We start from the raw sequence: 11,192 nt of genomic DNA on the forward strand, positions 1-11,192 counted from the left end.
GCCCAACCTTCCTTCCGAGGAGTGGCTGGTGGGTTTGAACCGCCAACCTTCTGGTTAGCAGTCAAGTGCCTTAGCCACTATGCTACCAGAGCCCCCCTACTATTTAACATAGAGCCTTTAATATAGAAACTTCAGACTTGGGAAGTCAGATAGTTTTTTAAGCACACGCACTATTCTTTCTCTTCTCCTCCATGGATATCATGTAAGTAATTGGCAATAACTTACTTTGAAGAATTGCTTTTATTAGAAAAAGAAGAGACAAGAGCAACAGATTGCTTTGAATCTTACAATCTTTTAAGAAATTTGTCTAAATATTTTGTTTCTAGATAGCAAAATCAGAGAGTCTCAAAATGAATCTGATGCATTTTGAAATAATCTTGAATAATTATTTCAGTACTCTTATATAATTGGTCCTACGTATGTATGCAGTAATCCTTATGGAGACAGAGCTTTGGAGAGCAATGAGATAAACTGTCAGGATACTCAGTCAAGGCTTTTGAGAGTAAGAATTCTGATTATTATAGATTTTCATGCATGGAAGAAGTTATTTGTTGAAAACATCTGAAAGGAACCCACAGAATAAATAAATATTGGTTTATATATAGATTGATATATGAATAAATATAAATATAGTTATTCATAAATATATAATAATCAGTAAATATATAATAGGTTAAAGCATGTTTTACATTACTTAGTGTTACAGTAAACTATTTACCCTTATTAATATGGGAAAGAATAAATTAAAATTATTTCAGCAACAGGGATTTTTCAGCTTGGGCTAAATCTATTCATGAGACTTTAAAGTATCTTGATGTTACTTCTTCAACAAAGATAAAAGCAATAAAATTAAATATTTCAAGCCATCACATTTCATTTAACAACAAACTTGTAATTACTAATAATCAAGTTTTCAAAGATGGTAGAATAAATTATCTTTTTTTTGAAACTCTTTCACCTCTTCTCTCCTCTAAAATAAATCATTTCTGGACTGTCAACAAGCGTGAGAAATTTCTAGCTAAAGACTTTTCTTTCTCTAAGGCCCTGAAAAGAGGGGCTTAGAATGAGAAATGCCATAACTACAATAGTAAGTGCATTCTACCAAGAATAAATAAAAATTGCAAAGCCTGACAGTGAAGAATACAGAGAGGAATTCAAGTGACTAAACCTCAAATAAAGGATTATCCTTGTTTGTGAGGAATTCATTCCAGTAAGAAATCGATCTAGGAATCTTTGCATACAAAAGCAGCTGGCGATTTTGTGAGTTATAGGGAAACTGCAGCTGAGGCCAGTAATCCTAACTGGGCAGTGGTCTGCCAACAACTCTTCAGGCTCTAGCAATAGACATTGGACTTTTTCTGCAGACATTAGGCCCTGAATTTGTTTATTCAGAGAGCAGCTGTCTTAAATCAATGACACCCACACTGTCATTAAAATAAATTTGGTACTATATTTTTTATAGCTCTATTAACTTTACCATTTGACTTTCTCCTTTGTCAAATGGGAAAAATAAAGAAAATTGAGGACTATGGGTATATTGTTTGTTAAGTGAGTCCCAACTGCATTAAAATCTCATGAATAGCAGTAGAGGTAACAGAAACAAAGTGACAGATTTAACGTTGCTGTCTATTTACGTGTCAAATAGAGTTAAAGTGTTTTGCTGAAATCTTAAAATGATTTGGCATCATAGTACTGTACTATCTAGTATAATAAACACTGAAAATTGGAAATATTTTTCTCTTACATTGTGAAAAAGGTATGTGTGCTTGTTGTTGTTGTTGTTGTTAGGTGCCGTCGAGTCGTTTCCAACTCATAGCAACCCCAGCACAGCAGAACGAAACACTGCCCGATCCCGCGCCAGCTCTAGGATCCCTGCTATACTTTAGCCCATCATCACAGCCACCACAGTGTCAATCCATCTCGTTGAAGGCCTCCCCCTCTTTAGTTGACCCTCCACCCTACCAAGCATGACATCCTTCTCCAGGGAATGGTCCCTTCTTACAACATGACCAAAATAGGTGAGACGAAGTCTGGCCATTCTTGCTTCCAAGGAGCATTCTGGCTGCACTTCCTCCAGGACAGATCTGTTAGTTCTTTTAGCAGTCCATGGTACTTTCAGCATTCTTCGCCAGCACCACAACTCAAAAGCATCAACTCTTCTTTGGTCTTCCTTATTCATTGTCCAATTCTCACATGCATACGAGGCAATTGGAAATATAGCTTGTGTCAGGCACACCTTAGTCCTCAAGGAGACATCCTTGCTCCTCAGCACTTGAAACAGTTCCTTCACAACTGACCTTCCCAATGCTACATGTCATCTAATGTCCTGATTGCTGCTTCCATTGGCATTGATTGTAGAACCAAGCAAGGTGAATTCTTTGACAACCTCAATCTTCTCTCCATTTATTGTGATGCCGCTCATTGGTCCAGTTGTGAGGATTTTTGTTTTCTTTATATTGAGACGTAATCCATACTGCAGACTGTGTTCTTCAACCTTCATCAGTCAGTGCCTCAAGTCAGCCTCGCTTTCAGCAAGCAAAGTTGTATCGTCTGCATATCTCAGGTTGTTAATGATTCTTCCTCCGATCCTGATGCCACATTTTTCATCATATAGTCCAGCTTCTTGGATTATTTGCTCAGCATATAGATTGAATAAGTATGGGGAAAGGATACAACCCTGATGCACTCCCTTCTTGATTTTAAACCATGTAGTGTTCCCTTGTTCTCTTCGAATGACAGCCTTCTGGTACAGGTTCCTCCTGAGGACAATCAAGTCTTTGGGAATTCCCATTCTTCTTAATGTTATCCATAATTTACCATGATCCACACAATCAAATGCCTTTGCATAGTCAATAAAACACAAGTAAACATCTTTCTGGTATTTGCCTTGAGCCAAGATCCATCAGACAGCAGCTATGTTCCATGTCCCTTGTTCCATGTCCTCTTCTGAATCCAGCTTGAACCTCTGGAAGTTCTCTGTCAATATACTGCTGCAAACGTTTTTGAATTATCTTCAGTAAGATCTTTCTTGTGTGTGATATTAATGATATTGTTCTATAATTTCTATAATTTCCACATTCTGTGGAATCACCTTTCTTTGGAATGGTTACAAATATGGATCTCTTCTAGTCAGTTGACCAGGTAGCTGTCTTCCAAATCTCTTGGCATAACCGAGTGAGTGCCTCCAATGGGGCATCCATTTGTTGAAATATCTCAATGGGTATTCTGTCAATTCCCAGAACCTTGTTCTTTGCCAATTCTTTCATTGTAGCTTTGACTTCCTCCTTCAGTACCATTGATTCTAGATCATATGCCACTTTCTGATATGGATGAAGATCAACCAGTTCTTTTTGGTACAGTGACTCTGTATATTCCTGCCATCTTCTCTTAATGTTTCCTGCATCATTCAATATTTTGCCCATAGAATCTCTCAATATTGCAACTCGAGGCTTAAATTTTTTCTTCAATTCTTTCAGCTCGAGAAATGCTGAGTGTGCTCTTCCCATTTGTTTTTCAAACTCCAAGTCTTTGCACATTTCATTATAGTAGTGGGTTTTGTCTTCACGAGCTGCTCTTTGAAATCTTCTGTTCAGCTCCGTTATCTTGTCTTTTCTTCCATTGGTTTTAGCTTCTGTCTGCTCAAGGGCAAGTTTCACTGTCTCTTCTGTCATCCATTTTGGTCTTCTCTTCTTTTCTTGTCTTTTTAGTGATCTCTTGCTTTCTTCATGGAAATGTTCTTGATATCTTCCCACAATTCTTCTGGTTTTCAGTCATTGGTGTTCATTGCATCAAATCTATTCTTTAGATGATCTCTAAATTCAGAAGGGATATATTCAAGATCATATTTTGGCTCTCTTGGACTTATTTTAATTGTCTTCAACTTCAAGTTGAACTTGTATACGAGCAGTTGGTGGTCTGTTCCACAATCAGCTCCTGACCTGGTTTTGGCTGAAGATATTGAGATTTTCCACCGCCTCTTGCCACAGATGTAGTCAATCTGATTCCTGTGTGTTCCATCTGGTGAAGTCCACGTGTAGAGCCACCGTTTGTGTTGTTGATAAAAGGTGTTTGCAATGAACAAGTCGTTGGTCTTGCAAAATTCTACCATGCGAGTTCCAGCATTATTTTGTCACCAAGGCCAAATTTTCCAACTACCAGTGATTCTTCTTTGTTTCCAACTTTTGCATTCCAGTCACCAGTGATAATTAACGCATCCTGATTGCATGTTCAGTCAATGTGTGCTTGAGTAGCAAACAAATTGCTATGGAAAGGTGCAGGTTACCAGAGAAACATCAGTTTAATGAATGAAAACAAAATTAGTTATTGAAATGTATTTATTAGGCAGAAATGAATTCATTCATTCATTCTTTTTAAAATTTATTTTATTTTTATTGTTGTAGCTGAGAATGTACACACCATAACATACACCAATTCTACAATTTTAACCTGTACAATTTAATGATATTGATTACATTCTTCAAGTTGTACAATCATTCTCACCTTCCTTTTCTGAATTGTTCCTTCCCCATTAACACAAACGCACTGCCCTCTAAGTTTCCTATGTAATCTTCTGCACTGTTGATGTCAGTTTGATCTCATACAGATAGATCTTAAAAGAGCACAATGGTGAAGGCAGAATTCTTTACTAGTTAAGCTGAACTATTGTTGGTTTTTAGAAGACTTCAGGGAATATTTTTGGTTAAATATTTTTCTTTAAATATTATCTAAGGGCAATCGTTTCAAGGGTTCATTCAGCTTCCATGGATTCAGTAAGTCTGGATTTCATGAGAATTTGAAATTCTGTTCTTCATTTCTACCCTTTTGATCAAGGATTCTTGTATAGAATCCTTGATCAAAATGTTCTGTAATGGTAGCTGGATTCCACATTCATTCATTCATTTATCAAATATCTATTGAGTACTTGTTATGTGTCAGGCACTGTCTTAGGGGGAGATGATGCAAAGTTAAATAATATATGGTCTCAGTTCTCTAATAAAGAATTATTTCAGAAGAGACTCAGAAACTTGCCTTTTAGTAGAGAGAAATTAAAGCAAATGGAAGAAATGATGAAGTAAAAGAGCTGAACAGAAGCTTTCAAAATGTAGTGTCCAAAAAGAAAGTAAAGCATTACAATGAAATGTGAAAAGACTTGGACTTAGACAACCAATGGGAAGAATATATTCAACATTTCTGAAGCTGAAAGAACTGAAGAAAATATTCAAGCTTCAAGTTGCAGTATTGAAGGATTCTATGGGTAAAATACTCAACAATGCAGAAAGCATCAAAAGAAGATGGAAAAAATACACAAGTCACTGTAGCAAAAAGGAATGGTCGATGTTCAACAATTTCATGAGGTACTATATAATCAGGCACTGATACTACTGAAAGAAGTCCAAGCTGCACCGAAGGCACTTGGTGAAAAACAAAGGTCTAGAAATGGACAAAACACCAATTGAAATGTTTCAACAAATGGGTGCAACTCTGGAACTGCTCACTCATCTATGCCGAGACATTTGGAAGATTGCTACCTGCCAATCAACTGTAAGAGATCCATATTTGTACCCATTCCAAAGAAATGTGATCCAACAGAATGCAGAAATTATGGAACAGTATTATTAATACCAGATGCAAGTAAAGTTTTGCTGAAGATAATTAAAAAAAAGGTTGCAGCAGTTCATTGACAGAGAATTGCCAGAAATTCTAGCTGGATTCAGAAGAGGGCATGGAGCAAGGGATATTATTGCTGATATCAGATGGATTTTGGCTGAAAGTAAAGAAGACCAGAAAGATGCTTATCTGTGTTTTATTGACTATGCAAAAGCATTTGACTGTGTGGATCATAGCAAATTATTGATAACATTGCAAAGAATGGGAATTCCATAACACTTAATTGTGCTCATGAGGAACATGTGTATAGACCAAGAGGTAGTCATTTGAACAGAACAAAGGGATACTGCATAGTTTAAAATCAGGAAAAGTGTGCATCAGGTTTGCATCCTTTCACCACAATTATTCAATATGTATGTTGAGTAAATAATCAAGAAGCTGGACTATGTGAAGAACGCGGCATCAGGATTGGATGAAGACTCATTAACAATCTGTGAGATACAGACAACACAACTCTGCTTGCTGGAAGTGAAGAGAACTGGAAGCACTTACTGACGAAGATCAAAGACTACAACCTTCAGTATGGATTACACCTAATATAAGAAAATGAAAATCCTCACAATTAGATAAATAATTAACATCATGATAAATGGAGAAAAGATGGAAGTTGTCAAGAATTTAATTTTATTTGAATCCACAATTAATGACCATGGAAACAGCAGTCAAGAAATCAAATGACATATTACATTAAGCAAATCAACTGCAAAGGACCTCTTGAAAGTGGTAAAGAGCAAAGATGCCACTTTGAAAGTTAAGGTGTGCTCGACTCAAGCTGTGGTGTTTTCGATTGCCTCCTATGCATGTGAAGCTGAACAATGACTAAGGATGATAGAAGAAAGATTGATGTATTTGAGTTACAGTGTTGGTGAAGGATATTGAATATACCATGGACTGCTAGAAGAATGAACATATCTGTCTTGAAAAATGTACAGCTGGAATGTTCTTTAGAAGTGAGGATGATGAAACTTCACCTCTCATACTTTGGTCATGTTGCCAGAAAGGACCAGTCCCTGGAGAATGATATCATACTTGGTAAAATTGAGGGTCAGCAAAAATGAGGAAGACGCTCAATGACATTGATTGACACAATGGCTTCAATAATGGACTCAAACATAGCAATGATTGTGAGGATGGAACAGGACTGGGCAGTATTTTGGCCTTAGGAGTCAGAACCGACTTGATGGCACCTAACAACAACAACATTCTCCAGGAGCTTTCACTCCAATGAAATATATTCAACTTTTAAACTTTTTATAATTTAGTGAGCATTTATTGAGCATTGTTCTTGTGGTATCCTTTCATTCCCCTGGTAAATGGGTAAAGGAATTCAAAACATTAATCCTAAATATTCTCTTCTATGACTATAACTAGAAATATAAGCTCCATGAAGGAAAGGGCTTTGTTTTACTGACTGCATATGCCTAGACACATGGCAGGTACTCAAAAAATTCTTGTTGCATGCAACTCAGAGCATACTGAAGTCAGGAATCAGTGTAAATTCCTTGATTCAGAAGCAAGAAGAATGAGAAGAACAACAATGCTCTGTTTAGACACTGACACTTGTTGTGTGTATTTCATAGGCTTTGATCTTTATGAAGAGAATCCTTTTGCAAAAACCCTTTTGTGGGAAAATGACATCCTGAATAATTGATCTTTGGTTCTCATGATGTTCTTATCACCTTAAAATCAATTGGGAAATTGTAGCCATAATGGAGAACTCTTTCTGAATTCCTGCTTTGAAAGGAGATTGGTAATTTATTCAAGTTTTTCTTTGCAGCAGGACAATAGATAGGATTCCAATGATTGGTATTGGATGAAGTATCCTGTATTTTAAAAAATGCTTTGTTTTTTAAAAAATTCTAAAAGGAGACTCAACTACTGGCAGATCTGTGGAGTTACAGCAGAGTGAGAAAACTTCCCTGGAGAAAATTCCTCATATTTTCTTCTTTAGATGCAGAATAGATTATTAGGAAAAAATGGCTCTTATCAGAAAATTGTGTTTGCCAGAGATCATAGATTTTATTTTATAGGTCTCTATATAGAAATTGTAAATTGGCCTGTTGACAACATTGTTGTGGCAGTTCCCTGAACAGTTTCTTAATTAAGTTATCTTGATCTCTTAGGGAATGGAGTTGGATGAAATGATAAGGTAATTTGGCTCTCGATCACCTCCATTTTCCAAATGGGTAATTTTTAGAATTGGTTGTCAATGAATCTGGCTGACTTCAGTTAATATTAGGTTCTTCATTAGGGTTGATGGGATCTGCTTTGGGTACCAGAGAAGAAAGCCTAAGGGAAGATAATCTGAATAAAAAAGGAATCCAGTATTCTCTGTTTGGGATATGGTTGGTTTCCAAATATTCCTCTTTTTATGCCTTATTTCTGTTAAAAGATCATATTAAAAAATATAGGGAAACAGAGGAACAGTTTAAAAAAGGTAAAAATTGATATCAGCAAAAGAATATTTACTGAAAAATATACAAAACTGATAAAAAGTGATCAGCATCTGAAAGCATGAGAAAGAATAAAATGGTTGACTTAGTAGCTGTGAGCATACATTACACATTGTCTCCATGAATTGGAAGTTAGGTTCCTTGGGCTAATGTGTAGACTTAACAGATCTCTGGAATCTGGGTTTAACTGCTAGAGATCAGCATGGATATTAACAACAACAGAAGGTTAGGGCTGGTGAGCAAACAAAGTAGTCCAATTGCTTTTCCTTGGAGCTCCACATATGATGAATCAATGCTCAGGTCAGTAATGCCATTATTACCACTTTAAAAATTAACCATTTGTATAAATTGGATCTCATCTTTTATATGTCTTATACTGGAGCATAATGACTTTAAACTTTTTATAAACAATAAAACAATGATGGGAGTGATTTCTCAATGGCATTGCTAATGGATCTTCCACCTAGGAGCTATAATTGACTAGCTTGCTGTCCAAAGCAATGCTATAATTTTTGTTTAAATTCAACCTTGGTTCTATTTGTCAAATGTATTGAATCTGCCAGTATTAAATTATTCTATTTTGATTATTTCTTCCTAACTATAAAAGAAAGAACTGGATTTACAATTTGAAGCCAACATTATTGGGAAGAAGTGGATTGGAAATGCACTTATTCCTTGGGAATATTTTCCACCTGGTGTTGACAAGATGAATTCATATGCAATTCATGGATCTGGAATTAAAAGAATTTATGAAGCCCTTTATCCAATACCATCTGAAGAAATTGAAGTTGGACAAGAGCCTGATTTGTGAGTATGCAAAAATAATTTGATAACATATTTACTTTCAGGTTTCAGCTACACTAGACTGTCAGAGGGAAATAAGTGCTTTAACCAAGAAAATTTGGAAACTTCTTGTTTCTTAATCTTTTTTAAAAAATGTGTTTCTGGTAATAGGAATAAGTGACTATTCATAAATAAATGAAAATTTTAAGAAATGCATTCTATTTTTTTTGTTTATGTTTTATGACCAATATTAACTGAATATGCCAAAGAACTATTGTAGATTATTTAAACTTTTAAAAATGGAATGTTAAATCCATTAAGTAACCTTATTTATATATTTACATTACTTCCACAGCTTTTCATAACCCAAACCAAAAGTCTAAATGTAAGATAGTCATAATATACCTTTTGAAGGATCCCTTATATATTACATTTTATAAATATTTAGGTTTTTGGTATCGGTTCATTTCAGATACTACACTATTTGGGGGAGGATATTTAAGAATTCATTATTTACTACAATAAATAGTGTTTTAAAATTTCACATACCTTTTAAATATATGAGTATATATAGTATACACGCATATATAGTTTTTGTGGGCACTATGTACAGTACAGTTGAATTATTTACAGTTTGAATTACTTTTTATGGTGTTATATATTAACAACTCAAACAATTGTTTGAATCAATTCCAAGTCAATTGGAAATTAATCTTCAAATGACAGTCAGTTTGAATTAACTTCATTCAGGCTGTTCTATTGTTAGAATGTTTTTGGTGTTCAGAGTCACCAAGTTATTGGCACAGAACTTCATGATTCCTATTGATCCTATGGAAGAGTAGTAGTAACATTGCTGCTAGTAGCGACTGCTTATAGGCTTTGATAATCTGTAAGTAAATCTCATCTTACAATTATGCTGTGTGAATGCAAATACTTAATTAGTATACAGCATTGCTGTTTGAATTCAGTCAATGTGTTTCATAGTAATTAGGGGCTTACAGAAATCATCAGATAGGACATGAGAGGATAACTTTATTATAAAATGGTGAGCTTTGACTTAGACTATCCTGATGTGTCTTAAAATGTGAATTCAATGAAGTGTTCATATAAACTTTTTAGGTGTGATTAGAATTATATGTATATATTAAGGACCTGGTGGTACAATGGTTAAATTGGCTGTTAACTGAAAGGTTGGCAGTTTGAACCCACCAGCTGCTTAGCCAGAGAAAAGATCTGGCAATCTGTTTGCATAAGGGTTTCAGCCTGGGAAATGCTCTAGGGCAGTTCTGCTTTGTCCTATAGAGTTGCTGAGTTGGAGTTGATTTGACAGCATACATAGGAGCTGGGTGGCGTAAATGGTTAAATTAAGCTCTTGCCTACTAGCCAGAAGGTTGGGATTTCAAACTCTCCCAGAGGTGCCTGAGAAGACATGCCTGGTGGTATTCTTTCAAAAGGTCACAGTCTTGAAAACTCTATGGAGCAGTTCTATTCTGCACCCATGGGGTCACCATGAGTTGGAATCAACTTGATGGCAGCTAACAACAGGACAACAACAACACACTAATTAGGGTAGAAAGAATGGTTTCTTACTCTTCAGTGAATATCATGGCAGTCTGTATATATAAGTTATTTAAAAATAATTTAACATAGACACTATATTAATGCATAATTAAAGCACATATGTGGTTTGTTTATTATCTTTTTAGATTTCCCTTATAGTTAATAAATATATAAAAATTAGACTTGCACAGAATACTTTAAATTTTATTTTTTTTTTCCAATTTTTCCTTAAGCCATCGTCTTGAGTATTTTAAAACTTTCAGTCTGAAGTGGATTATGGGAGATGACTGGGAGCAACCAGATTCAAAGCTATGGAAGGAGCATTGCTGTGAGATTTTACCTTCTGACAACTAAGATTAAGGGACTTAACAAATAGAACCCCATGGACAACAACTTTATGGCCTTGGTTGACTAGCTGAAGTAAAACCTTAATCCACTACCACTATAAATATTCTAGCATGCTGAAAATAAATCATTTAATTGAGCATGATTTTTATTCTTTATGTTTTACTTCATAATGATTCTTTCAGTAAATGACAAAAGAAAATAATTTTGAGGATGCTTCTTTCCCATCGACTCATCCTTCCTGGCAAGTTTTCTGTGCTCTGAAATTGTTCTTTGAAAAATTAGGAAAGATCCTGTGATATTTCTGTGAAAATGCCAGTGATACATTGTGTAGTGCTAAAACCTGATCTAGAAAAATGAGCAGCTGCAAAATTTTCCCTAGGG

At 35.3% G+C, this 11,192-nt stretch overlaps 1 protein-coding gene across 1 annotated transcript in view; it reads left to right on the forward strand.

Moving 5' to 3' along the window:
* Positions 1–10,817, forward strand: part of LOC103207398 (UPF0462 protein C4orf33 homolog) — a 32,307-nt gene extending 21,490 nt beyond the window's left edge. Inside the window, exons 6-7 of the mRNA XM_042782554.1 lie at positions 8,728–8,927; positions 10,697–10,817. Of these exons, the coding sequence (XP_042638488.1) occupies positions 8,728–8,927; positions 10,697–10,817 (321 nt within the window). The remainder of the gene's footprint in view (positions 1–8,727; positions 8,928–10,696) is intronic.
* The last annotated feature ends 375 nt before the right edge of the window (positions 10,818–11,192 follow it).

This window comes from Orycteropus afer, unplaced genomic scaffold, assembly GCF_000298275.1.
Source record: "Orycteropus afer afer isolate SDZICR_OR568_19922 unplaced genomic scaffold, OryAfe1.0 scaffold00367, whole genome shotgun sequence".
Lineage (NCBI taxonomy): Eukaryota > Metazoa > Chordata > Mammalia > Tubulidentata > Orycteropodidae > Orycteropus > Orycteropus afer.